The following is a 27,134-nucleotide window of genomic DNA, read 5'->3' as shown; positions in this document are numbered from 1 at the left end:
TTTGAGTGGGGCTGGTCTGAAATAGAAATGCTTTTATTAAACAAAGTTCTGAACATTGTTTCATCTGCAGGCAGTAACAGCTCGTGATTCAATGGCAAAGTCTTTATACAGTGCTCTGTTTGATTGGATTGTTCTGCGAATTAATCATGCGCTCCTTAATAAGAAGGACATGGAGGAATCTGTTACAGTAAGTTTCTCACAAGAACCAGGCTGTGTTAGACAGCTGTGGATTTCAAGCTAGCAGAGAGTGCTACAGATGACATGGTCAGATATTTGGTAGAGATTTTGAGTCTTCTGAAGTCCATGAGAAGTATCTTGGGAATATTTAATCTCTTTTCACAACAGAATAATCAAAACCTCGTAGCATAACTGCAGCACTTTGGGGATGGGTGGCTGTTGTGGGTGAAGTCACTGTATGACAGACTGCTTAACCAGGTTTCCACATCTCCTTTTAGTGTTTGTCCATTGGTGTACTTGATATTTTTGGATTTGAAGACTTTGAAACTAACAGTTTTGAACAGTTCTGTATAAATTATGCAAACGAGCAGCTTCAGTATTATTTCAATCAGCATATTTTCAAATTGGAACAGGTAAGAAACCAAAGTTGCTGGAACAAAAACTTGTTTTTATCAAGTGCTCATATATTATGCAGATTTAAACACTGTTCTGCAAAAGCCCTCAGCATAATTCTTACACTTGCTTGAATGTATCTCTGAAGTCTTATTTTTTAAATTTCTTCTTATTGCTTATTAGGTATTTTTTGAAGGTTGTAGTTTTGCTTTATTATTTTTTTTTCTGATTCGTACTAAAATGTAATTCTTAGGTTAATCTGCTGAAAGATACAACATGTAGGTAATTGTAAACAAGCATTTTAAAGACAAGAAAAGGACTAAACATGCAAACTTTGTGTGTGAACATAATGCTGAGCTCCCTGTTTTGTAGCTTATGGCCAAAGTGGCTGTGCAGGCTAACTAGAGTAAATAGTTAGATTGTTTTCTTTTTTTCTAATGCCATTTTTCCAAATAAGCTTAATCCCTGAATGACCCATTTCCTGTATCTCTTGCAGTATGAGGGCCCTCAGGGGGGATCTCTATATCTTTTTTTAAATAAAGGCTTTTTTGTCTGTGGAAAATGGCACTGCAGTTCTGTAATGTGGCCTGCAGACTGAGCAGTTTGTCCTTGGGCAGATAGAACTCTACCTACTTTAAAAGAATCCATTTCTTATCATCAAATGGCACAGTGAGAGGTGTTTTGTCTTTTGATAAAATAAATCTTACTTAATTTTATGTGCAGTGTCTCTTTTGACATTAGTACCATATCACTAATCTTTTTTTTTTATTCTGTTGGAACTTACATAAGAAGAACTTACATTTTGGTTATATATATAACCAAAACATATATATATATGTATAATCTGTCTTAATGGGAAACTTGTCCTGGCAAGCATTTGATGCATTGTCATTTCAGCAGAAGAGCTTTGTGTTCTCTTGACAGAAAGCTCCAAATTTTCTGAACCTAAATGATATATATTGCTTCCTTAGTGAAGTTCTGGTGTTGTGTAGGGCTTAACTACCTCTTCTGAAACTTCTGTTACTTTGACAGTGCAGCTTAGCAGTTCTGGGACTTGATAGTGAATATTTGTCATATCTCATCATACAAGAACTATGGAAGAGCAAAATAGACTTAAATTGCTCCAATATCTGTCTACCTAAGGTTTTAATGGAATGATCTAACATTTAACTCCAGGTTTGTAGACTGCTGGTTGCTGGGAAAGCACAACAAAACATGTTTTGGTTTTAAATAGTTTTACCCCAAGCATCCTCTGAGTGACTTGCCTTAGGTGGACCTTTAATCTGACCCAATATGCCTGCTGTTCTTTTCTTATTTATAAATTTTCCCTTCTTTTGTTTCTGCTGCCTGAACTAACAAACTCAACTTGCCATAGCTGTTCAAGGATGTCTTTTAAGCACTTAGACCACACGACATGAAAGGTCAGGGCACTGTACTGATGAGGGAATTTTCTTGAGCTACACAGGAGGAATATAAGAGTGAAGGGATCACTTGGCACAATATTGACTATACTGATAATGTGGCCTGCATTCACTTAATCAGCAAGAAGCCCACTGGCCTCTTCTATCTTCTGGATGAAGAAAGCAAGTAAGCAAAAAAACATCTTCTGGAAAAAAAAAATGTATGGCAGGGAGGAGGGAAGGACTGTGGAAGGGAACAGCATTTTAAAAAGGAGAGGAATGTTTTGGGAGCAAAGAGTCATCTGGTGACTGTGATCTACACTCTGGTTTGCTTCAAATTGCTCCAATGTGGTGGTGATATAAACTGATGCTAAAATCAAACTTTGCCTTAAACAGGCAAAGCTTCATTTCTGTGTATTATCATGGAATTACAATTAAAGTGTATGTATCTAAGTCTTTGGAACATCAAGTAGCAAATGTGGTAAATAGTTAACATGGTGCTGACAAAAATTGACTGTAGTGGGAGGAAGCATTGATGCACACTTGAAACTTCATGATATTATTTTATGTGTGGAGCTGTTTAGTTTCAGTCCAGAAATTAAGCCCACCTCTAAGATCAAAGCAGGTGTGTAAGTCTTGACTAAAGTACTTGGATAAAGTAAATTATCTTGGACAATAATAAAGCACTTTCCACAAGGATCAGTAGGAGTTCTTCAGTCTGTCACTTTATACCTCTGTAATTGTACCCATTTTTGAAAACAGCTGACCTCTTTTGGTTTCTATTCCTAGCTTTCCACATGCCACCAACCAAACCCTACTTGCAAAATTCAAACAGCAGCATGAGGAGAACAAGTTTTTTGTTGGAACCCCAGTGATGGAACCTGCTTTTATTATTCGACACTTTGCTGGGAAAGTGAAATACCAGATAAAAGTAGGTGATAAATCTGATGGCCTCAAAAAAAAAACTTCCTTAACTTTCTCATCATTTTTGTCAGGGTGTGCTTGGGAATGGGCTGGAATAGATGTGTCCTCAGTTGGACCTATAAACTTTTAAATTTTTTTTTTTGTGGTGGTCTTGAGTAGAACACTCACTACGGTGAGAAATGTTTAATGAATTACTCTGAGCAGGGATTAACCTCTTGGGTCAAAACACAGCTTTCCTGAGAGCTCGTGGTTGAGTGTTCCTATTTTGTAGGATTTCAGAGAGAAAAACATGGATTACATGAGACCAGATATTGTTGCTTTACTCCGAAGCAGTGACAGTGCTTATGTTCGGGAGCTGATAGGAATGGACCCTGTGGCCGTGTTCCGCTGGGCGGTTCTGCGGGCGGCCATCCGGGCCATGGCTGTCTTTGCAGAAGCTGGACGCCAGAGAGCTCAGAAGACTGCAGGTATGATGTGAAAGAAAACCCTGGAAACCACTTTCAAATCCTGTACAATCAGAGAGTGCTCGTTGGCAGAACCCTCTGACAACAAAGCATCGTCGTCCAGGTGTGATCTGGCTTTAGTACTCGGGACGAAACTGATTGCTGGAAATGGTTTAATGTTCACAGACTGAAGAAGTTGTTGCTGGTTTATCTGAGATCATCCAAACTTCTTTCTCCATTTCTAACAGGCTGAGCCAAATTTCAAGGTCTGTTTGTAAAATCTTGGGAAGATACTACTAGTTATATTGTGTAGGGTCATCTTCTCACTGGTTTTGCTCTTCTCAGACCTCCCTGAACTTTCAAATGAGTATTCAGGATTAAATTCTGATTCTGAAAAGCTTTTCTGAGCAGCTGAAATTTACTTTCTAATAGTAGGGAGTTTGAAACACAAAGTGATCTAGCTTGATAGCTAAAATGAACTAGAGAAAACCTCCAGGCCCTTGGATGGATATTTTATTTGTTATAGTTGGTGCGGGGATTTTTTGTCTCTTCTGCTCACACCTTTGTCAAAATTCAACCTGTTGATTATTTCATAACAGGAGTGATACCCCAAGGACCCAGAGTTCCTCTTGGAGAACTCCAGAGATCAAATACAGCAGTAGAAAAAGTTTATCGGTGAGAAACACTTACTTAATATCAGATAAAAGACTTGAATTGCATGATATCAAATGTCAATTAGATCTTTCCAGAAGGATAGAATCTTACTTCTTCTGTCTTGTTTTGCTTGGCCTTTTTAATACTATCAAAACAATACTCTGGCTTATTTTATATTAGACCCAGTGTTACCAGATGCTAGTGTCCTGGGCTCAGTTCCATTTACCACTGGGTTCTGAGTTCTCTCTCCTTTGTGCATGTTACTTTCAGCATCATGTGTTCCTCTGCAGCCAGTCTGTGTCACTGAAGGATTTGCAGGAGCACACGTGGTTTTTGCAGCCTTATGTCATGATTAGGAGGCAGGGGAAGTCCTACAGAGCTGCTTCCTCACATTGCTCTGTGTAGGCATAGTTGCCTTTCTATGGAGTGTTTAGGTTTTATACATGTTCCTTTTGCAGCTGCTCAATGCTTGATTTCTCATTTGATTGTTCTGAGGATTTTGACATAAATGCTTTTGAGGACATCATTTCTTCTTATGAAAATAAGAAGTAAGTAGAAACAGGCCTGCAGTTACAGGCCAGGGAGGCACATTCCTGGATAGACTGACCTTCTGAGCATGCTCTGTGTAAAAATACACACACATAAATCAGTAATTCCATGCTGCTTCATAATTACTTCGTTCTGCAGTCTCTGTCACTTGTTGCAACTGAAAATTACACTTCAAGTGAAAGGGTTGGCCTGAGCTTAACATACCTGTTCCTTGTCACACCTTCAAACAAAATCAATGTTCAAAAATGTTCAGAGGTAGCAAGGGGAAGCAGGCAGCTGTCTGTAAGGTTGCTGCCTCAGTGAGCAGCTCAGAATGGTGATAGCATCTAACAGTCAGAAGTGATTCTCACACTTCTGTTCTTTTTGGTTTGTGCCTCTCTGGAGAGTAAAGAAGGTAAGTTCTGTGCCAAGACACAATGCTCCACAAGCATGGTGCATGCTTAAAGCATTGGAATCTGCCATGAATTAGGGACCATCCCAGGCTTACTTTGAAAAGCTAAACATGTAAACAAGTTTGAAATGGAAATGAAAACCAGAATTTCATCAAGTATTCTTTTAGTAACTAGTATTTAACTTTAATACTAGTAATAACTTTTCTGATGTCAATCTGCCTAAGCAGCCTCATTTTAGTAGGCAAATCTGCCTATAAAAACATTCACTGCTTGATTTTAAAGAAGTTTGATAAGTTTATATCTACTTAGCTTAACAAAAATGCTCCTTACACATGAAGTACATTTCGCTAAATTTTCCTCTGTTTTCTGAGTTGATAGCTCAAGAATTTACAGGAAAAGATAGAATTGGAGGATAACTTTAATATAAGACCTTGGTATTTAAAATTTAGGGCACTAACAGAGTAGAAAGTGCTGGCTTGACATCAGAACCATGTATGCTGATGAAAAAGTAATCTGGGATTGACCTGTCGCTGTTTGGAGCACACTGTGGTGATGGGATCTTTTGAGTTTTTTAACTCCTTTTTTTCCCCCCCCTGTCTCTTGGCTGTCTCTCTCTGTTTGCCATCTGCTGTGAACCATTTTAGAGACATGCATGAACAAATCATCGCCAGTATAAAAGGACTTCCCTGGCAGGGTGGGGATCCCTGTAAGCTGCTTCGGTCCCTCAGTCGACTTCAACACCGCTCCCACTTCATGTGAGTTCTGGTGCTTTAGGTGTTGCTTTGGGAGTGCAACAAAACCCAAGCAGTTCTAAGCCATAGGAACTACACCTCTCCCTTGTTTGTCTTCTGCAAAAGTACTAAAGAAGGCAGTTAAGATCAAAAATACTAAACAAGGCAGCTAAGATCACAGTAATTCCTTCTACAAATATAAAGGCTGTAGAGAGTGCTTTATTACTTGATGGCATTGCCTACTTTTCATGCATACTTGCCTTAAAACCAAATAAGTAGTAAAAGTAAAAGCTGCTTGTTGCAAAACATTTGACAGTGAAATCTCTTGCTGATTACATCTAATGGTTTCCTGAAATTCATGGTGCCAGTGCTCTGTGTATCTTCCTAAATGAAGACTCTTTTCATGGGCATAGCTATGTTTGTGCAAGAAAATCAATCTGTAATCTGTTGCATAATGAGGAACTGTAAACTGGGTGGCATGGATTTGGAGTAATACTTCACATCATGGAGTTAACACGCTTAGAACAAGGAGGACATGAACTCCAACCTTGTTTCTGAGAGCTTCCCCTTCCAGTTCCTTGTTTGTATGCAGATGGGGGTTGTGCCTGAGGTTTGAGTAGTGCCCCAGGAGGTTCTGAGGATGATCTCAAACTTATCAGAATTCCCAGGTGGAGTGTTAGGGTGTGTGGTGTCCTTCTGTGAGCAGTTAAGTGCTTTCACAGGGGTTCTGGCACAAGCAGTAATGACTTCTGAATCAAGTATTTTGATTTAGTAGTGCTTTAGTGGTATGACAGATGTTCAGTGACTGTACAGTTAGAAATATAATGAGAAATGGCACAAAAATAGTCTATACAACAGTGCAGTTTTTAATAGCTTTACCTTTCTAGGAAATGTTTCACTTTTGAAAGCTTCCAATACCTACAGAGTTGATTTAAATAAAAACCAATAATTCTTGTTGCAAAGCAGTTTGCACTCCTTGGTCACTTGTTAGAGACGTGCATGAACACACTCTGATGCTGTTGTGCTGATTTTCCTCTGTCCTTTGTCTTGCCTCATAAATCACACCAACTTATGGCTTGCTGAAATAACCAAAAATCAGATGTGTTTATTTTTCTTAAATGCTCTTTAATATTTTAACAGGAAAAGTAGAGGTATCAAACAAAAGCAGATCATTCCCAAGGTAAAGTGATTCAGTAAATTTATATTTCTCTTGTCTTTTGGGGGTTTTTGGCACTGTGAGCATTCATCTTGACTGACAAAACTCTCTACAGAAAATACAGTTTCATGATATAGGGGAAGTTGTATGATTTATTCCTTAGAACATCCTATTGACCACCTAAAGGACAGGTTGGTGTTCACCTTTAAGAAGAGCTGACAGGAAAAAGTTTTGCATTGGCATCTGGGATGTCATAAATACATAAAGCCATTTTTAATGAAGTCATAGAAGGCAACCACAGTGGTTGTCATTCACCTTGTTCACCTTATTCTCTTGGGATGGGGCAATGGAAAAAATTCACTCTTAAGAGGATGCTTTGGTCCAAGATATAGATAGTCATGAAGTATAACATGTCATTGCAGGTCAAGCTCTAGATAGTTTGTTTCAATCTCAATTATTTTGATACAAATGGAAATGCTTCTTCAGTTAAAAGACTCTGATTGTGAAACCTTTCTTCTAGAACTTGCTGGATTCCAAATCACTGAAGCTCATAGTAAGCATGACTCTGCATGATAGAACTACAAAATCCCTCTTGCACTTGCACAAAAAGAAGAAACCTCCTAGCATAAGTGCACAGTTCCAGGTAAGTGACTGATGGACAGACTTCTGGGTGTACCCTGGCCTCATGGGAACAGACCTCCTTGGTCTGATTTGGGCTGATCTTCTTGAAAAACAAAATGTTTTTTCCTCTTGGGATTTGTTTGAAGTAGGTTTACTACTTGATTGAAGTTTGACTGCATTTGGAGTAGGTCACTCTTCTTTCTGAAGAAGAAGCTATACTGCTGTCAAATGCAGTTCAAAACACTGAGACCTGAGGGAGGAAAAAAAATACTTCTGATTATTTCATTTCAGACTTCACTTAATAAGTTATTGGAGACCCTGGGTAAAGCTGAGCCGTTCTTCATCCGCTGCATCCGCTCCAATGCTGAGAAGGTAAGAGCTGCCTTGGAACTGAGCTGAGTGCTGAGGACCAAAGGCTCCTGGCCCTGTAAGAGATCTTCCAACTTGTTCACTGTCACTCTGTATGAGGTGAAAGCTAAGTGAGAAAACAATGTACTTTCTCTACTGGGCAGAAATAGGACTCTTGAGGCATTTACTAGCTGTTGACTGCTGATCTTTTTCAGAAAGAGATGCTTTTTGATGAGGGTTTGGTGCTTCAACAGTTAAGGTACACTGGCATGCTGGAAACTGTAAGGATCAGAAGATCTGGCTACAGTGCCAAATACACATTCCAGGTAGGTGATCCTTACCATTAACTGGAGGTTGAATGAAGCCTGTGTTTTAGACAGCAGAAAAAAAGAGCTCAATTTGGAATGAGAAATAAGAACTTTCAAGCCCCTATGTGTTTTAGCTGAATTTTAGAAATCTAGTTAAAGCTCTGAACTTTTGAGATGCCTTTTAACTTTGACCTCTTGCTGTCTCTGCTTTTCACAGGAATTCATAGACCAGTTTCAAGTGTTACTGCCCAAAAATGCCAAAGCCTCTAAGGAAGACATTTGTGTTTATTTGAATAAACTAAAACTGGATGAAAACTACTATCAAATAGGGATGACCAAGGTCTGTGTGAAATTCTCCATAAGCCAATAAGAAATACTGATGTACACTGCAGAATTTAGTGCAGTTCATTTGCAGATGTTAATCTTTTCTACATTTTGTATTTAAATTAGGCATTTTCACTCTTGAAATGTTGACACAGACTTTAGTAGTTGCCTGTTTTATTGGGTTTGGTGCAGACCTGTAGTATGGCAATGTGGTAAAGTTCTGTATGAGAAGGATAATACTTGAATGAAACTGTTGGTATTGACATTTATTACACAGGTCAATTTTTTTATTTTTAGAAGGGTTCTAGGAGTTTCATGTTTTAGAACTCAAACATTAAGATTCGGAAAAACAAAAGGATTTTTACTTTTTGGGCATGCTAATTGCTGCCAGTTTTCAAGGTTTGGTTCAGTAAATCCTTCTCATTTTTGACTTGTGAAGATACCTTCCAGAGGGGGCTGAAAGGCTTCTATTTATTGATGATCTTGTCTTTAACTGAACAGGTTTTTATGAAGGAGGCTGAACGACAGGTACTCCAGGATACACTACACAAAGAAGTGATCAAGAAAATCATTCTCCTTCAGAGCTGGCTCAGGATGGTTTTGGAGAGGAAACGCTTTCTCAGAACAAGGCAGGCAGCCATTGTGTTACAGGTAACTTTGAGACTTGCCTATTCTCTTTTCTTAACAATCAAACCAACCACCTCAAGTAACATTCCCTACCTTCAAGTGGGGAATTCCACTTTCCCTTCCTTGAGAAATCTCCCTCCCTAGGCTTGCTGGCGGTCCCGCCGTGTCAGGCTGGCGCTGCAGAGGAGCAATGCTGCCATTTATATTCAGTCAGCATGGCGAAGGTACAGGGCACGAAAATGCTTCCTGCAGCAGAAGAGGAGAATTTGTCTGGTGCAGGCCATGGTCAGAGGGCATCTGCAACGTAAGAGGTAAAGAAAGAGGAGTAATATGATGTGAAACCATGTGTTCTAGCCACTTCGTGCCTTGGCTTCACCTCCCAAGCTCAGTTTCGGTGTGTTACATTGACAGTAAACAAGTTAAAGGTAGTGATTGCCATAGGATGCTGCAGTCAGTCTCAAAGGGCTGGTGGTGTGTGCAAATTGGTGCCTGAGCATTATTCAGCTGAGCTGAGCTGCCTGCCAGTTGTTAGAAACAGACCCCAGTGCAGACATACTGGGACTGTATTTATACTTTGTGTCTGTATTGCTGTTTAAACTGCATTTAAATAGTCTGGTCATTTTCTTGGCTGCTGTATGGTGTTTGTATTCTCATCTTTCAAATTACCAGATTTCAGAAAATGGCTCTAGAAAAGCAGAAAGCTGAAGAGAAGCAGAGAGAAATGCAGGAGGATCAAGACCCAGCAAAGGATGAGAGCACGGACGAGCTCAGGGAACCTGCAACAGATCAGTCGCCTGTGAAACACAAATCAGAGCTGGATCGAGCTGTTGAGGACAGAGATCAGACTCCAAATGAGCAACCTGAAAACCTGAGCTCACCTGAAAAAGCCATATTACCCCAGACCAATGTATCAGAGGGCTCTGAGAAAGTAGGAAACAGCCGGGAGAAACGTGAATCCCGCCGACAGAGGGGGCTGGAACATAACGAGTTACAGAATAAGCATGTCCTGTTTTCCTTCGAAGGCCCATCTTTACTCTGCCACGAGGAACAAACCTCTCCTAAAGAGTCCCTGGAAACTGTTCCAGTGCCAGAGAAATCCCCAGCACAAGATGCTGTTCTTCAAGGAAGCAACGAGAGAGAGAAAAGTCCAAGTGGAGAAAAAGGTTTTTCAGATGTGGCACCATCAGGGAAGAGACAAGAAAGTATCTGTGTTCCTGAGCAGCCACCTGGATCAGAAATAGATAAGGCATTTGATAGAATGAAAACACAAGGGAATCAAAATAACCAAATAAGAGGCAGCCAAAGCTTTAACTGCCCTGAAAGGCCAACAAATCTTGCACTGAATCTTCATAATACACTGTCTGCTTCTAGGAGCTTTCAAATTCCATCTGAGTGCTGGGCAGATAAAAACAAACGTCCTGTTCAGAAGACAAGCAATGACCTGGAGAGCCCCACTTCTTCCCTAATTCAGAGATATGTGGATGACCCAGGGAAACTAAAGTACAAGAGAGAGAAGTGGAAAGGAAAGAGGCAGAATGATACTGGTCAGAATGATATGCTGAGTCAGTCCTTGGATGAAAGGACACGAACGGATAAGTCTCCTCAGGACCAGCTAGAGTAAGGGCATCTTCCTAATTCTTTTGACTTGTTCAGAAAACAGGTATCTGCAATATTTAAAAATAGAAGGGGGACTCTGGATAGCCTGTACATCTGGCCACATAATGGGAGAAAACAGAACTATGAACGAGTGCTTTTTCTTGGCTCCCAGTCCTGCAGTTGAGTCTGTATGGGTAGAAGGTTTTCAGAAGTTAACCAGAGATGCAATGCCTGCCTTGCATAATGAAAAGGAAGAGTCAGGGCTTCAATTAAAGTAGTGTCTGGAGTCTATTTTCATCTGCTTTTTGTCCACTGAAAAAAAAAAGTTTTAGTGACCTGCAGTTTGCAAGCATCATCCCTCTGATATAGCAGGAAATCTGACTTAGACCTTTTTTTTTTTTCTCTCCAGTACAGTTTGCATTTAAAAGTTAGTTGTAAGAATTGAGCAGGGTTATTTCTTAGATGCAGCTTTGATTTGCAGGTTGTTTAAAAATTGGTAAATAGTTAGAAGCTACAGACTTCTATAAAACACATAATCTGAAACTAATCTTGTAACATTGCAGAAGGAAGGGGAATTCATCTTCACTAAGTGATCTCTCAGCACTTGCACAGTCTGTTGCTATGAATCAGGTATGGATGTTGTCATGCATATTGATACTTAATTAGCCTTGTTTATGAAGGTTGAAATTTGTGAATAATTGGCTGTAGTGTGTTCTGTAAACCTATGCTCCTTCCAGGATTATTTTTTTTTACTGTAAAAAATGTTAAAAAAAAATCACTAACAAAGATGCACCAATTTGAAAACTTAAATGAGCACTTGATCAAAGCATTAAATACACTTGGGTCTTATATTAGTGAGCTAATATCTATTGGGTGAGTTGTTTTGTCTGGATGAAGCAAACTTTTTCCACCATCCTAGTTTTAAAAACAGTTTAAAGAACTGTTTCAATATCTAGGCTTTTTTACTCCTCTCCTCTAGCAATCATCAGATACAATAGAAGAAGAGAAAGGCAACAAGAAATATCCTGTGCAGAAAAAGCCCAGTGATCTCTTACCTACCTCAGATGCAGCCATTTCCCTGCAGTCAGCAAGTCAGCAAATAGATGCCAAGTATGTATTCAGTGTGGGACTGGTCTGTCTTTATCAAAATGGAAAAAAAAAAATTCCTACTGGTGTTTGAGTTGGGCATCTTGAGACTGTTAGTGTGGAGAGACACGTGTTGACATCAGCTCTCTGAGTGGCTGTGTTGCTCCTTGACTTGATCTTCACATGGATGTAAGCAAGATATGTGACCCTTTTGAGGAACACATTCTTCTTGCATAACACTTGTCTTTGAACTGGTTCTTTTTAACCTAAGAACCACCATACGGGTTGAGATCAAAGGTCTGTGAGTGTGCTGTCATCCAGACTGAGAATAATTAGACACTGAGAGGTTTAAGAACCCAGCAAGCAGGCAATGCTGTTGTTCAGCTCCTCCAGCTGCAGATAGTGCTCTAATCTGGTAAATAACAGAATGCCCAGGTGTGCTCTCACACAGTCTTGCCCTTTTTCTGCTCAGTTTTTCTGCAGGTTGGACCTTAAATATGCAAAGGAGAGGTTAATCCTATTGTGGGTTATTGTTATAAAGAGCCTTTTCCTGTAGCAGAGCCAGCTTCCCAGCTTCCATTACTAATGTGACAAATTTCTCTGCTTTTGTCTTCAGGTCTGCTTTTAAAAGTCCTTTGCGAAGACTTTTGGGGAAAAAGCCAGACAAGAAAATTCCAAAGGAGAGTCCTGATGTGATTGATGAAGGAGATGGCCTCTCCCTTGTATCCTGTGTCCTCTTCTCAGACACGGGAGGAACCCAGAAAGTTTCAGAAGGTGAGTTTCTGTGACTTAATCCCCAGCTTAATCCCCATCTTTTCTGTAATGTTTTGCATGGAAACAAACACAACAGAATTCAGTCATCCTGCCTTAATACTCTCATTTATTTCCCAGCTTCTTCTGGACAGCCAAGTCGCCTCCAGGGCGGGGAGCGCCATGTGAAGGAGAGCAGTAAAACCAAGAAGAACCGCACTATAAAGATCAGCAAGATCTCAAGTGTCTCCCAGAACTGGAGAGCTTCCATGATCCGTGAGATTGCAAATGCCAATGAACTGAAACATCTTGATGAGTTCCTCTTAAACAAGGTAAAAGCCCCTCACCTAGGATGAAATTCAGGTCTTCACTATATGGAATTTTAAAGACTACTTTCCTAGCTGCAAGTTTATATTAGGACTTAAAGGAAAGGGGAATTGATTTGAGAGCTTCAGTGAATTAGGTCAGTGTTAAGGCCTTTCCTATTCCTTCCTTTAAGTCTCTGAAGGCATTATTACACCACTGAAGTACTTGTGGCATTCATGTTAGTTCATTAGTTTACAAACAAGGGAGCCACAAAAGCTGTACTTAAAAAAACAAAGCACAAGTAGTAAGGAAATAGAATTCTCTAGAGCCACCTCACTCACCTGTTTTGTATCATCACAGTATATTAAGAAATGTTGTTTTAAATTCATATGAGTTGGATGTTCATGTTTAAATGAAATTTGATGGAGATGTATTGCCTTCTAGATCAATGACTTGCGTTCCCAAAAGTCTGGTGTTGAATGTTTGTTTTTTGAAGCCACAGAGAAGTTCAGAGGAAACATTAAGACCATGTACTCTGCTCCTGTAAGTAGCAAGTCTCAATTAATTGAAAAGTTCATAGGTAATAAATAAAATTGAGTATGTGGTTTAATTGCCTGACCTACAGCTCCTCAAGGAAGCAATTCTTAGCATAGAATTCAAAGCTGAACGTTAGACTTGGAAAACAACACATCACAGTTCTGTTGTTGTCTTAAGCAGGCTGGTTTGTTTCCCCTTTCCCATTCACTCAGCTGTAGCTTATTTTTAGAAATGGATAGATTTTGCTGCCTTCAGCCTCTTCATGTTGCTGTGTTTAAACACCAAAGAGAGGTGCCAACAGCTTTTCCAGTGTTCTTCTGCCTTGTCTGAGCCAAGTGCCCTTCTACAGTGTAGCAGGGAATTGTGCTGACTTGTTTCTGTCATGAGCTGTTATCTTTTACTTTAATCATGAGCATGCTTTCTCACCTCTGAACTTGAGCACAGAAAAATATGAAGCTGTCTCAGTGGTATCCAAACAGTCTTCTTAATAATATTTTTTTTTCTTCTCTAGAATGGACAAATCCATGTTGGTTACAAAGATCTGGTGGAAAATTACCAGCTTCTTGTTACAAATCTGGCCAAAAAAAGGGAAGAGAAAGAAGTCAAGCTGGTTTTGAATCTCTTCCAATCCCTTCTGGATGAATTCATCAGAGGATATACAAAAAAAGAGGAAACTGAACAGCCCAAGGTAGAGAAATTACTTGGTTACTGGCTTACATGATGATTAAATGATGTTTCTCCCCTCAGGATAAGGAACCTGTGTTACCTCAAACTTTTTCTGTAGCATTCTTCATTACTTGGGAAACACTTCCCACACATGAATCATGTTCTGAATGAAAAACCTTTTTGGAATTGTTCATTGCACATTTTCTTTGAAACCTTAAGAGTTGGAGGCTTTAGAGAGGGAATTGCTTTGTCATCAGGCAGTGAGCTTGGTTTGTTTTTAGGAAGTTTGCAGTGTGAGCTCAAGCAACCCTCATACCAAGCTGCAGCTACAGTATTGTGTCTCAAATGTCTGGAGATAAAGCAGAGGGAAAAAAAGGGGAATGGAATGTCTGAATTTCAAAGACTAATGCCAGTTTTGTATTTCTCTGCAGCAAACCAAGGCTCAGAAGAAGAAACGAAAACAAGACCGTGCAGTAAGTATTTTCTTTTTGCAATAATCAAGTTCTTAGCTGCAATCACAGAACACAAAGACACACTTAATTTGGCATTCCAGATCACTTGTAGTGAAGATATGACACAATACAGAACTATCTTTCTTAAATCAAAGATCTTGCTTACGTGGTGATAAGTGGTACTCAAGAGTTTTCTTGATTGTCAGTAGCATCTTTTAGAACCTAATGGCTTTTTAATCACAGGACTGTTTAAATGAAAGCAACTACTAAATATTAATAACTAGACCTTATGCTTTACACTGATGAAGTTGAACCAAGGTGGCAAGTCAATTATGAAATGATCCAGCAAACCCAACTGCCTTAAGACAGGGAGAAATCTGGTTTCAAGGTCAAACCCCCCCAGCTGTCATTTTAAAATAACAGTGGAAAATCTAAGGGTAGATATTGAAAATAATAGGAAAAGCAAGAAAAGGTCATCAGTTTCTTCCTGTCTCCCACCAGATTCAAGAACACAATGGCCATGTATTCACAAACTACCAAGTGAGCATCAGGCAGTCGTGTGAACACTGCTCATCCTACATCTGGCCCATGGAGAAAGCCTGTCTCTGCAGTGGTAAGTCAGGACACCTCCTTCTTGCCACATCCTTTCCAGTCTGTGCAGGTTGCTTCTCACTTTGGCTGGTACAGATGGGATGTAGTGAACAGTATGCACAGATACTCAGCATTTCCACATGATTTGGAATGTTTGTAACAATTCCTCCTCTCTCTAGTTTGCAAGTTGACTTGTCACAAGAAATGCATGTCGAAAATCCAGAGCAGCTGTACATCCTGTGGCAAAAAGGTAAGAACTGGAGATCTGGGATGTGATCCCATGAGCAGTGCAGCACACTGGTGCCTTTTTTCTCACCAAATGAACAATGGATGTCCAGGCACTGAATAAAAATTGCTTAAACAGTTATGTTCCCTTCTCTCTCTGCATATAGACAGTCAGGCCCTGCAGTTGCAGAAACAGCACGTTCTTGTAAAAGAGGTGATATCTGAGCTAATTTGGAAACCCTTCCTTTAGAGCATGTATGCTGTCTTGGATAAACTGTTAAAGAAATCTTTCAATGTGTGCCATAAAACTTCTTCATTTCTGAAGCTCAGAAAATCTTCCTTATGATGAAAGGCTTGTAGCAAGCTAGAATAAAACACTCAGCTGGAAGCATAAACTAATTGTAACATGAAACAATGGAATTTTGGGGAACAGGTATTGACAGTGCTTGACTTGTATCAATTCCAGAACGAACAGGATGCAGAACCACGGCATTTTGGAGTGTGTGTGAGTTCCCTGACCAGTGAGAGAAATTCAGTCCCCATTGTCATGGAGAAGTTGCTAGAGTATGTGGAGATGCACGGCCTCTACACAGAAGGCATTTACAGGAAATCAGGCTCAGCAAATCGTATGAAGGAGCTGAAACAGCTGCTGCAAGCAGGTCAGGCAATGCTGTCTGTCCTTTTGATTTCTTTGCATGACATCAGGTTTTTTTCTTTCTCTGCAAGAATCTGGCACTTTTTTGTGCTTTAAAACCAGCTTTTTGGTGGCCAGGCAGGCTGCATTATTTTTGTTGGCTGGAAAAAGCTGCTTAGTACATAATTGACTACCAGCAAACTTTTTTTTTTCTTCTTCTTTCTTCCCAATTGCCACTTGGATTCTGCAAGCAGGAAATTTTGAGCGTTTCTAATCCTAGTTCTTTGGGGTCCTATTGTGTGTGTCAAAGGAACAAACTGTTCTAAATAAAACATTTCTTTTCAGATCCAAACTCAGTGAAGCTGGAGAACTACCCTATTCACACCATCACAGGCATCCTCAAGCAGTGGCTGAGGGAACTGCCTGATCCACTGATGACGTCTGCACAGTACAACGATTTTCTCCGAGCTGTGGGTAGGTTTTTAGAAATTCAAAGCCATGGTTTTAACTCTTTATGTCCTTGGGGAAAGAAACTCCAAGATATTCATGCTGGCTAAACAGCTTTTTTTCCAGTTTTTGCTTCCAGCAATTATTTTAGACATTTTACACTGAACACTCTCAAGGAATTTCTCCTCTAGCTTTACTTGGCCTTGCTTCAGGATTCCTTTTTTGTGTAGCACATGTCACTATGCAGCTGCTCTTTCTAGAAACAGTGAGCAGTTTCCTTCTGTGCGGGGCTTTTTCTTCTCCTTGGTGTTCTGAACCAGATCTAGCTATCCAGATATCTCACATCTTTAGATTCATTAAGCTTCAGGGGGATTAAAGCACTCTACATTTTATTGGAGGTTTTGATGGGTCAGTTGGTGGTTGCTGATAGCAGCAGCACCTCAAAAAGCAGGAAATTTGGAGTGCCATGAGGGGTACCTTAATACCCAATTACAACAACTGATAAATGAAATGACAGTGTGACTTCTAAAAATCTAATCTCTGCCTATTGCAGACAGTTTGAAACAATGTTAGAAAGTGCTTGATGACTTTCTGCAAGCATTGCATGGCCATAATGATTTTGTGCTTTCTCCTCTTGTGCAGAACTTCCAGAAAAACAGGAGCAACTTTGTGCCATTTACAGTGTCCTTGAACAGCTTCCTCAAGCAAATCATAACACCTTGGAGCGACTCATCTTCCATCTGGTCAAGTAATGAGTTTATTTATGTCATCTGGAGAGAAACTCCATGTGACTTTGAGTCCCTCTTGGAAGCTTTCTAAAATCTTAAACCCCCTGAGTGTCAGTATGCAGGGATTGTGCTGCTGGTTTTGAAAGGAACAAATTGAAGTTGATAGCTGTGCTTAAAAGCAGACACAAGCTTACTTCTACCATCTCGTGTCTTGGTATCAAATCAGGCAAGAACAACTTTAAAGACAAGGTAGTGAGTTAGCTGAGCACCAGGGCTTCCCCAGAGGGACACACAGTGAGCTGAGGGTGTCACTGTACTTGGTAGGGACTGTGTAAGGACTATAAATGCTTGTACATATGCTACTATTAGGAGCAGGGATAAGAACTTGAGAATTTTCCAAGTGGCCCTCTGAACACAGAATAAAAGGGGTCTTTAAAGAGGAGGTACTGGCTCACCAGATGTACTTGGAGAGGCTACCAAACTAGCTTAACCAGGGCATCTTCCTGCTCCTTTTCCTGATGTGGGAAACTTTGCTTAGTAAGCATGAAATAGCTTCAAAACATCTTTGAGCTTCTGTACCTACTTAGTACCCTAGAGGCCTCCTGAAGTGTTATTTGGGAACTTTGGCAAAGTTTGATCAGATTGCTTGTATTCTAGCATAGTTTGCTTCAAATCTTTCATTTTTTCCCTGAATTTCAGGGTGGCTTTGATAGAAGATGTCAACCGTATGTCACCCAATGCCTTGGCCATTGTTTTTGCTCCATGCCTCTTGCGTTGTCCTGATACCTCTGACCCTTTAACCAGCATGAAGGATGTTTCAAAAACAACCATGTAAGTTTTAGCAGTCTTTGCAAACATGCAGTACTTTGAAATATGATGGAAGGCCAGTACCAATACCTGTATCAGCTGAGAAAATGAGGGTCGAGTTGCTAAATTCTGGCATTCTGTAATATGAGGCAGCTCAAACTCTTGTCTTTTTGTCCAGGTGTGTAGAGATGCTCATAAAGGAGCAGATAAGGAAGTACAAGATTAAAATGGATGAAATAAATCAGCTGGAAGCAGCTGAGAGCATTGCTTTCCGACGACTCTCGTTGCTTCGGCAGAACACGGTGAGTGTTGAACCACAGAACCACACAGTCCAGCAGGAAGCATCCCACCAGTTTCTTGGGAAGGGATGTACTACTCATTTATCCTGTCCATCCCATCCAGTAAGTCAAAAGATCATTACAGGATAAGAAGAGACTTAGAGTTGCCCAAATCTGTAGGTAGGAGTTACATACACAGCTATATTGAACTCTCAGTGTGATGAAGGGGGTGGGGAGGGGATCTGCACTTGTGGTCAAAATCTATTTGCAGGTTATTCAATTAGTAGAGCTAAGATTGCTGAGGCATGGCAGAAAATCACCTCTATCCTGGCCCAAACCAGGACATTCCACCCCTTATTCCATACCATTTGTGTCATGCTCCAATCATTATTATCTCTTATCCCTAAACATATCTGTACACAAATTATTACTATCTCTATGTGCTAAAATTCACTAAGTAATTCAGTCTATGATTGCAGATGTTCATCTATTGTAGCAGATGTTCATCTATTGTAGCAGATTCTCAAAACAAGGAGCAATTTTCAAAGTCCATGTCCATGGTCCACAAGTTGCAGATTGTAGATGGTAACTTCAAGGAAGTTACTGGATGCCAGCCAATGAACCTAATTCTGGTTTCATCATCACAAAATCATCCTGAAAAACACTCACAGAACACTGTTAGTTTATGCAACAATTCACATAACAGTAGTTAAGATGAGATACAAGCTCATGACTCCCAAAGATTCCATGCCAAAGAGGCATGGCAAGGGAGCTCCATCACTCCAGAGATGGATTGTTGACAAAAATATGCTGCATTCACTTTTTGTTTTGTTTGTGTTGTTCTGCTTAAAGCAAATCAAATTCTGTCTGATCAAGATGCATATATAGTGAATTTGGTCTTCATCTCTCTCTGTAGCTCTGGCCTGTAAAACTTGGGTTTTCTTCCCCTTATGAGGGGATGCTGGTATGTACATTGCCTGTGTTCAGAGTGCATGTTTGGGGTTTTTTTCTCTTCTGATACTATTGCATGAGTAAAATACTTACTATATATATTGTAACTTGGGTTTAAATACTTGTTGGAACAATCAGGACTGCATGTATTGGTGCAACTTTCTCCCCAGTCTGCATGCAGGGCCTCTGACCTGTTTTGTCACGACTGATATTTTATAGAGATTCTGACACCATATTGGATGTAATAATATTACTTACAAGTGACTACTAAAATTAAGCTGAGGCTGACAAATCAAATTACTACACTTCAAAAAAAGGTAACAAACCCCCAGAATTCAGCTGAACAGGGAAATTTGTTACCTTTTGAAACATTTGTATGGATAACTAACAGCTCTTCATCAATTCCATCAGCCCTTCATTTGGTCTATTTGTTTGTCTTCCACTTTGCATCTAGTGGACAGTTAAGACTTGGGTAGCTGCTTAAGGCTGGGAAGTGTTACACATACATTTGTCTTGCAGAATAAAAGCTCACAGGTCAAAGGGAATGACAGTGGCAACTCAGAACTGGACTCACTGCATGAAGAAGAGGAAGTTTCTGAAGCTGATAACCGGGAAAAGGAGATTCTCATTGATCGCATCCAGTCCATAAAAGAGGAAAAGTAAGCAAGCCACCCTCTCTCTGCAGGTAGAGGTGATACAGATAGTAAAGAAATTTACTTATTTTCCAAAATTTCTAGTTAATTACATTCTGTAGGCCTTTATGAAGGTGAAGAGGAAAATGTAGAGGACTACGTGAGAGAAAGTAGCATGAGCTTTAATATTTTATGACTGCATGCAGGAAGGTTTAGCTCTGAGTCTGAGCTGCATGAAGTTGCTCACATCACATTGTCTTGCTAGGGTACTACAGTTTCTGTTTTGATGTAGGGAGGATATAACTTACCGGTTACCTGAGCTTGATCAGCGAGGCTCTGATGAGGAAAATGTGGACTCTGAGACCTCAGCAAGCACAGAGAGCCTGCTTGAAGATAGAACAGGACGGGGGGATACCGAAGGTCAGTATTAAGGTAGTGTGTGCTTTTTTTTTATTATTCTACATCTTCCACTGCATACAGCCAGGTGACCAGATGCTATCTGGTCACAGCTGCTTGTATCATGTTATGTTTTTTATGCACGCATTCAGTATCTAAGTATCTTGTTTCTTTAAAGCAATTATTGGATTACACTGCCGTGCTCAGAGCTCCAGTATGCCTGCCAAAGACATCTGCAAAGTGCCTTCTCTTTTGCAAACCTCTTTGAGTTCTTCCTCTGCATCCCTGGCTTCAAGACACAGATCGTCTTTAACACTGTCCAAGATTAAAGTGCCCCGTCGTACTCCAGTGATGCCAACAGCAAATATAAAACTTCCTCCTGGGATTTTCAGATGTACAGATTCCCCAGGAAGAATTTCAGCTAAGTCTCAAATAATGGTGAGAAGAAGGGAGCAGCCAGCAAGGCGAACTGATAAAATCCACTCAGTGTACATTGCACAAGGGTCTGCAATGGCCCATGCTCAGGAACTCTTGGAAGAATATGGACCCACAGCAAAAATAAAAAGGAGGTTTTCGGACCCTTTTTCTCACATCCCCTGCATGGAGAAGTGAAGTACATCAGCTGTCTGGACTTTTTTGACATTGACTGTAGCTTTGGCTTTAACTCTCTGAAGGCTGTGAACTTGTTCATGTTCTTTATTCTGGAAATGTGTACAGTACTGTAAGGGTTAAGCAAGGCTGTTTAAAATGAATATTCTTCACTTTAAATTAAAACCCTGCAAAGAGAGTAGAATATGAAACTTACACTGATTAAAATAACCTGGGTTGAGTGTCCAGGAAAAACACAACCACGTCCCCTAATTCTGCTGCCGTGCCTTTTCCCATCTGCCTTACAATGGACTTTCGTGGGACCAACAGTGAGTGTGGGTCAGTGTGTGTTGCCTTAAAGTTTGGTTTTTTTAATGTTTTTATGACAATTTTCTGTGTGGTTTACAGAACTGTTCATGTTGTAATAGCCTTAACTGAGACCAAAATATATAAAAACGTTTATTAATACATTGCACTTTTTAAAAATACATGTGTTTCTTTATCACTGTCTGCCTGGCTTAGTGATCAGTTCCTCTGGAAGGAAATATGTGACTGGCATCGAGTATCATTGTCAGTACCTCACCAAGTGCTGAGAAAAGCTGGCAAGCTGGGCTGTCACCTCGGAGCAAACACACACCCCAGCTCGGGTCTTTGTCCTGGCCCCTGCTGCTTCATCCTCCCCAGGCTTCACATCTGTGAGGTGAAACCCTGAGGGTGAGGATCAGTTCCACGTTCCGGAGCAGCAGGCACTGCCCCAACCCTTCACACAACCGCTCCTGCACTCCTTGCTCCGCGCTCTGAGGGACGAGCGCAGCTCGGGCAAGCGCAATGCCTGCTTCCGGAGCTCTGGCGATGCCACCACAGCGCTGTCCCTGTGGCTTCGAGCAGCAGCCACCTCTGCGGATGTCTGTTGGTGTTTTTGTTGTGATTTGACGGAGGTTTTTTTATTTAAATGAAAGAGCGCGGGCTTCAGTACCGCATCTCCCCCGCCTCTTTCCGCCCCGCCCTAAGATGGCGGCCGCCGCTCGGAAGTGTCCCTGAGGCAACATCCGGCGGGACCGGGGCGTTCGCAATGGCCGCGACGCGACTGGAGCTGAACCTGATGCGGTTGTTGAGCCGCTGCGAAGCGCTGGCAGCTGAGCGGCGGGACCCTGAGGAGTGGCGGCTGGAGAAGGTGAGGCGCAACCCGCGCTGTCGGGGCGAGACGGGATGGGGAAAGCGCGGGAGCCAGCTCCCTCTGTACCCTCTCAGCAGAGCGGTTCGGCTCCACGGCAGAAACTGAGGCAGCGAGTGCTGCGGGGCATTAAATTCCAACCCCGCGCTCCGTCCTGCATCAGCCTCTGCTTGACAGAATGTGTCTCCTTGATCCGGTCGCTTAGAAGCTTTTTTTTTCTCCTCAGTATGTGGCCGCTCTTGAGGACATGCTCTGCGAGCTGAAGAAGCAGTCCAGGTGAGTCCTCTCTGTAACCCTGCGGCTTTTGTGCTGTCCTTGGTCTTTTGTCCGTAAGACAGACACAGCTTGGCAGCAGCACAGCACTGGGTACGCTTCCCTGAGGAGATGTCTCCTGGGGAAGGAGGAACTGCCCTGTGAGGAGCTGTGTGGGGCTGTCATGGCCTCACACACCTTTCCCTGCACCTCAGCCTTGGCCCTGGGCCCTGTCACAAGAAAGACATGGAGGAGCTGGAGTGTGTCCAGGGAAGGGCTACAGGGATGCTCAGAGGGCTGGAGCACCTCTCCTTTAAGACACGAAGAGGGTTGGGGTGGTTTGGTCTGGAGAAAGCTCTGAGGAGACCTTTTTGTGGCCTTCCAGGATCCTAAAGGGGGCTACAAGGCAGCAGGGAAGGGACTTTTGGAGATCTCTGGTAGGACATGGGGGAATAGATTCAAACTAGAGGAGGGGAGATTTAGATGAGATATTAGGAAGACGTTCTTCCCCGTGAGGGTGGTGAGACACTGGCACAGGTTGCCCAGAGAGGTGGTGGGATCCCCATCCATCCCTGGAAGTTTTTAAGGCCAGGCTGGGCCAGGATCCTGTCCTGAGGAATGGGATCAGAGAGCTGGAAACGTTCTGGGGAGAAACTGAGGGAGTTGGGGGGGTTCTGTCTGGAGAAGGCTCTGAGGGGACCTTTTTGGGGCCTTACAGGATCCCAAAGGGGACAGCAGGGAAGGGACTCTTGGGGATCTCTGGTGGGACGTGGGGAATGGATTCAAACTAGAGGAGGGGAGATTTAGATGAGATATTAGGAAGAAGTTCTTCCCCATGAGGGTGGTGAGACTCTGGCACAGGTTGCCCAGAGAGGTGGTGGGATCCCCATCCATCCCTGGAAGTTTTTAAAGCAAGGATGGATGGGGCTCTGAGCAACCTGAGCTGTGGGAGGTGTCCCTGCCCATGGCAGGGGGGGTGGAACTCGAGGAATTTCAAGGTCCCTTCCAGCCCTGACAATTCTATCAAAAGGTGATTTGCTGAGTTTTGTAAGCATATTCCTAGCCCGAGGTGATTTCTGTTAAAAGAGGCTTCTTTAAAGAGTTGGGTGTTGGGATTATTGCATATTTTATGTAGAAAATCACCTGAACAATAGAAAATATTGATAACTTCTGTTTTTTCATATTATTACTTAATCCCAATAGCAAGCCTGCCCCAGAGCTGCTGAATGAATACTCTCGCAAAGTGGAGTTCCTAAAGGGGCTTTTAGAAGCTGAAAAATTGGTAAGATCTATTAGTTCAGCTTGAAAAGACTTAAGTATTATTCATTTGTGTTCATGCCATTGCCTGGTTCCTACTTTTGCCTTTATTGTATGTCTCAAAATCACACTGGTTAAAATCTTCTCAGGCAGAACTTGTAAAACTGTGAAAAACTACATTGGGTTTTTTGTAATATGTGAAATCTGAATCTTCTTTCCTCATCTTCAAAAGCCAAGTGCATCTTGCCTACAGCTTTCTCACTTTGCTGTGAGTTACAGAGGCAGGTACTGTCTGTTAAGTCTAACACCTCTCTGGGACAGTACCACGTGTCTCTGGAGAGCTATGAAATGCCAACTTCAGAATTGTGTACTGTACCAGGATTAGTGCAGGTACAATCAGTGCTGTTGTTTGGACTGACTTTGTTCTGTGGGAAGCAACTGTGGAAGTGCTCCCTGCAGCCCTGTTGGTCACACATCCAGGTGTCCTCACACTGCAGAATTTGATATTCATGACTTTTCATTGCTTTTGCCTGCTCACAGTCTTCATCAACAGAAAAGGCTCTGGCAAATCAGTTCTTGGCCCCTGGACGTACCCCTACAACAACCAAAGAGAGAACCCCAGCTACTAAAACAGTTCACCTGCAGACAAAGGCTCGCTGCACGGGCAAGATGAGGAGTGAGCTGCTTGGTACAGTATGTTTTGGTGCTGTTCCTTCTTTCCTGTTATTGTATAGATTTTCTTTTCTTGCATTTAGCCACCTTTGGTGGTTGTGCCTCGGAAGTGGTGGGGAAGTCACCTTTTTGTGGGTTGGGCAGTCTCAATACTGGGCACAGGCACTGTGCTAGGCCTGGAGGGGACTGTCTTTTGTCTCTTTGTAATATTTTGTTTTGTTTCTCTTTTGCTTTCCCAGGACCCTTTGGATCCTTTGGCTATCAGTGGTGAGTTTAATCTGTTGTTTTCTCTAACTTCAGTTAACCTGAGTCTTACAGGGAGAGAAAGAGGAAGGTCAGGTAATGAGATCAGTCAAGAGGTACCTTTAATTTAGTGGAGATTTAAAAACCAAACAAAACCCAGAACCTTAATTGATAAAAGCCTAAATGCTGTTATCAGTATGACAGTGGGGACTTGCAGGAACCTATTTTTCTTGAATTTGTACAGAAACAGACATTCTAATTATAGAACGAGCAAGGACAATTTACCTTTTATTGTTGCTCCTGTTCTCTTCTGCTCTGAGCAAATCATTTGATTTCAGGCACTTAGTGTAGGCGTTGTTCAATTCCTCTTAACTATACAGCCATGTTATTCATGTAGGGAGCTGGTAGGAATTAATTTGCTGTTTCCATAGCTACTGTTAGAGTGGCTGGAGCCAGGCCAAACTAACGTGTCCTGAAAGAGAACACCAAGACACACAGGCTTAAACCATGCCCTCAGGGGTATGATTCATCTGGTTTTTTCTGTCCACCATATGTTTGATATTACCTGTTATCTTTTCCCTGTGAAAAGCAGGTAGGCATTTGAAGTCTGTGTTCCCTAGGCTAGAGGGACAAGTAGGGTTTGGACATCTGAAAATCTCTTAGAGAAAACTCTTTTCTTCAGGCAGTGATTGCATGGGAATTTGTAACGTGCTAAAACACAAATTTAATTCTTTTTGCAGATGCTGAGGAGCTAAATATAAGGAAACGGAAGTAAGTCAGAATTTCTCCTTCTGATGCTCAGTGTTTTGGGAGCTGCTTTCCCAATGACCTTTAAATCATAGCTTTAATGTAAGCTTAAATCATGTACTTATTTGGGTGAAGTGCCTGCTGATAGAAACCTAAATATAATGACTTCAACTAATTTAACTGCTCTTGTTGTCTTGTCTGAGTTACCAAGTCTGGGCAGACCTTTGGGAGATCAACCCACAAGAAAGTAAAAATCCCATTTATTTGATTTCCTTTTATCCTCTTGCAGAGGCCTTTCATCTGATGGGAAGCAGTCAGCAGTTGAGCTGGATGCTGTGTTACAGCACCATCAGGAGATGCAGGAGAAGTTAGCTGAAGAAATGCTAAGTTTGGCTCGCAGTCTGAAAAACAACACTCTGGCTGCACAGAACGTGATAAAACAAGATAACCAGGTAGCACATGTTGAAGTGTTCACCTCAGTTTTGCAACCCAGAGGGTTAAAGTGCCTAGAATGTTAAATACTACCCCTAAAAGCACTACCCCTAAAAGTACTATCTCTATAAGTACTAACCTTATAAATACTATAGCTATAACTTGATTCCAAGTGAGAACAGAGTGGGGAGACTTGGAGGCAATACCTGTCTGCTTCTGTAGTGCAATCAAACCTTTTCTGTGTTGGAAGAAATTCGTGCTGAGAGCTTTCATGTCTGAGTTTGAAATTGTTTGTTCTCTTTGTTCCCCAGACACTGTCACATTCCCTGAGGATGGCAGACCAGAACTTTGAGAAGCTCAGGGATGAATCTGACCGCCTTGAACAGCATGCAAAGAAATCAGTCAACTGGCTGTTATGGATAATGTTAATTGTAGTTTGTTTTATATTCATCAGCATGATTCTCTTTATCAGAATTTTCCCCAAACTAAAATGATTTTTAGCAGGTGTGGTGACTGTCAGCAATCAATTTCTTTGCCACCTATCATGCCCTTAAAGAGGCTGCCTGCAGCCTCCCCTTGCATCTCATTCTTGTGGGATCACTGCATTCAGTGCAGGGTTTCATGGGGAAGGCTTTCTCCACTTGGAGAAAGTATCCATTTGGATACTGGGTTACTTTTTTCACTTAGTGAATATTGTTTATAGAGGGGAGAACTGGGATAAAGATATATACCATGGAGTTGCTAACAAGTTACTTAGTGGATAGATACAGTTCTGCTATTAATGACTCCTAAAAGGTGTTAATTCAATATAAATACAACTGTTGAAGTCTTACAATTTTTCCTGTCTTTACAGCTTTACTGTACTGAAGTAGGACCTTGCTGCCAACAGGATATTTAATTACAAAGATCTGTGCATATGCAGCTGTAGGGTGTAGAAAGAGAATGCTGCCATTGAGGTGCTTGCCTGGCTCAGATTCAGAATATCAACAGGTAAAACTATTCTCGGGCTCACCTTGTTCCCTGATGGGTATTTGGGCCTTTGGACTTGGCAATATTCCACAGTTTGGACTTATAAAAAGGCTGAAGTTGTTTGCTCTTGCAGTGTTTGCTTCCCTTTTTGTATGCATAATTGTTCTCACTCATTGTCTTTCTGTTGATGCTGTTGTGTCAAGAAAACACTGTGACCCTGGCATGGCAGAACTGTACACACAGAGCTCTCTGTATGGTAGAGACCTCACCTGAATAAACATTTTTTTTCACTGTTATATGAGGGCAAAGCAAAGTGGTGTCTGTCTTCAAGGCAGAAATAATAATAATTTTAAAAATTCGTCCTTTTACCTTTTGAGACAAGTTATTCTGGTCACAGAGTGTTTGTGTTAAACGTGTATTAACAGGTCACTGCAGTAAAGCAGAATGAATTCTGAGGATGAGTATTTTAAAACATTACCACTGCTAGAAAAATGCAGAGCCTGCAGTAAAGCAAGGTTTGTTGTGGCAACATAAGAACCATTTTTAAGCTTGTGATAAGCTAAAAACAAACCATCCCACATCAGTGCTGTGGTTTCTGGAGATTGCCAGGAAGCTGAACATGAGCCAACAGTGTGCCCAGGTGTCCAAGAAGGCCAATGGCATCCTGGGCT

At 41.4% G+C, this 27,134-nt stretch overlaps 2 protein-coding genes across 5 annotated transcripts in view; both read left to right on the top strand.

The window, feature by feature from the left end:
* MYO9B (myosin IXB) overlaps nucleotides 1-21,190 on the top strand; it is a 40,704-nt gene extending 19,514 nt beyond the window's left edge. Inside the window, exons 9-42 of one of the 4 annotated variants that reach the window (XM_030466162.1) lie at nucleotides 71-187; nucleotides 456-590; nucleotides 2,036-2,157; nucleotides 2,760-2,901; nucleotides 3,166-3,361; nucleotides 3,937-4,012; nucleotides 4,450-4,539; nucleotides 5,577-5,687; nucleotides 6,804-6,843; nucleotides 7,340-7,462; nucleotides 7,732-7,812; nucleotides 8,004-8,114; nucleotides 8,314-8,436; nucleotides 8,922-9,071; nucleotides 9,192-9,358; nucleotides 9,717-10,664; nucleotides 11,207-11,273; nucleotides 11,623-11,753; nucleotides 12,346-12,503; nucleotides 12,621-12,811; nucleotides 13,230-13,328; nucleotides 13,834-14,010; nucleotides 14,420-14,461; nucleotides 14,942-15,053; nucleotides 15,211-15,281; nucleotides 15,723-15,915; nucleotides 16,236-16,364; nucleotides 16,980-17,085; nucleotides 17,765-17,896; nucleotides 18,051-18,174; nucleotides 19,067-19,114; nucleotides 19,621-19,760; nucleotides 20,026-20,153; nucleotides 20,308-21,190. In XM_030466162.1, the coding sequence (XP_030322022.1) occupies nucleotides 71-187; nucleotides 456-590; nucleotides 2,036-2,157; nucleotides 2,760-2,901; nucleotides 3,166-3,361; nucleotides 3,937-4,012; nucleotides 4,450-4,539; nucleotides 5,577-5,687; nucleotides 6,804-6,843; nucleotides 7,340-7,462; nucleotides 7,732-7,812; nucleotides 8,004-8,114; nucleotides 8,314-8,436; nucleotides 8,922-9,071; nucleotides 9,192-9,358; nucleotides 9,717-10,664; nucleotides 11,207-11,273; nucleotides 11,623-11,753; nucleotides 12,346-12,503; nucleotides 12,621-12,811; nucleotides 13,230-13,328; nucleotides 13,834-14,010; nucleotides 14,420-14,461; nucleotides 14,942-15,053; nucleotides 15,211-15,281; nucleotides 15,723-15,915; nucleotides 16,236-16,364; nucleotides 16,980-17,085; nucleotides 17,765-17,896; nucleotides 18,051-18,174; nucleotides 19,067-19,114; nucleotides 19,621-19,760; nucleotides 20,026-20,153; nucleotides 20,308-20,741 (5,214 nt within the window). In that variant the 3' untranslated portion in view covers nucleotides 20,742-21,190. Of the gene's footprint in view, nucleotides 1-70; nucleotides 188-455; nucleotides 591-2,035; nucleotides 2,158-2,759; nucleotides 2,902-3,165; nucleotides 3,362-3,936; nucleotides 4,013-4,449; nucleotides 4,540-5,576; nucleotides 5,688-6,803; nucleotides 6,844-7,339; nucleotides 7,463-7,731; nucleotides 7,813-8,003; nucleotides 8,115-8,313; nucleotides 8,437-8,921; nucleotides 9,072-9,191; nucleotides 9,359-9,716; nucleotides 10,665-11,206; nucleotides 11,274-11,622; nucleotides 11,754-12,345; nucleotides 12,504-12,620; nucleotides 12,812-13,229; nucleotides 13,329-13,833; nucleotides 14,011-14,419; nucleotides 14,462-14,941; nucleotides 15,054-15,210; nucleotides 15,282-15,722; nucleotides 15,916-16,235; nucleotides 16,365-16,979; nucleotides 17,086-17,764; nucleotides 17,897-18,050; nucleotides 18,175-19,066; nucleotides 19,115-19,620; nucleotides 19,761-20,025; nucleotides 20,166-20,307 lie in introns of all 4 variants that reach the window. The other 3 variants (XM_030466163.1, XM_030466165.1, XM_030466164.1) reach the window with 3 other exon arrangements.
* A 534-nt stretch (nucleotides 21,191-21,724) lies between these two features.
* On the top strand, nucleotides 21,725-26,816 carry USE1 (unconventional SNARE in the ER 1). The gene is made up of 8 exons (XM_030466312.1): nucleotides 21,725-21,891; nucleotides 22,118-22,167; nucleotides 23,347-23,425; nucleotides 23,941-24,093; nucleotides 24,312-24,339; nucleotides 25,056-25,086; nucleotides 25,352-25,514; nucleotides 25,806-26,816. The coding sequence occupies exons 1-8, from the start codon at nucleotides 21,790-21,792 to the stop codon at nucleotides 25,986-25,988; spliced, it is 789 nt and encodes a 262-aa protein (XP_030322172.1). The 5' UTR covers nucleotides 21,725-21,789; the 3' UTR covers nucleotides 25,989-26,816.
* Nucleotides 26,817-27,134: the final 318 nt, after the last annotated feature.

The sequence above is a fragment of the Calypte anna genome, chromosome 28 (assembly GCF_003957555.1).
Source record: "Calypte anna isolate BGI_N300 chromosome 28, bCalAnn1_v1.p, whole genome shotgun sequence".
NCBI lineage: Eukaryota > Metazoa > Chordata > Aves > Apodiformes > Trochilidae > Calypte > Calypte anna.
Note: the sequence above shows the minus strand (reverse complement) of the source record. Positions and strands in the feature narration are given on the sequence as shown.

Coding starts and splice junctions, on each gene's coding strand:
- USE1 (XM_030466312.1), top strand. CDS start 21,790: ATGGCCGCGACGCGACTGGAGCTGAACCTGATGCGGTTGTTGAGCCGC. Junction 24,094..24,311: donor GGAGTGAGCTGCTTGGTACA/GTATGTTTTGGT, acceptor TTGCTTTCCCAG/GACCCTTTGGATCCTTTGGC. Junction 24,340..25,055: donor GGATCCTTTGGCTATCAGTG/GTGAGTTTAATC, acceptor TTCTTTTTGCAG/ATGCTGAGGAGCTAAATATA.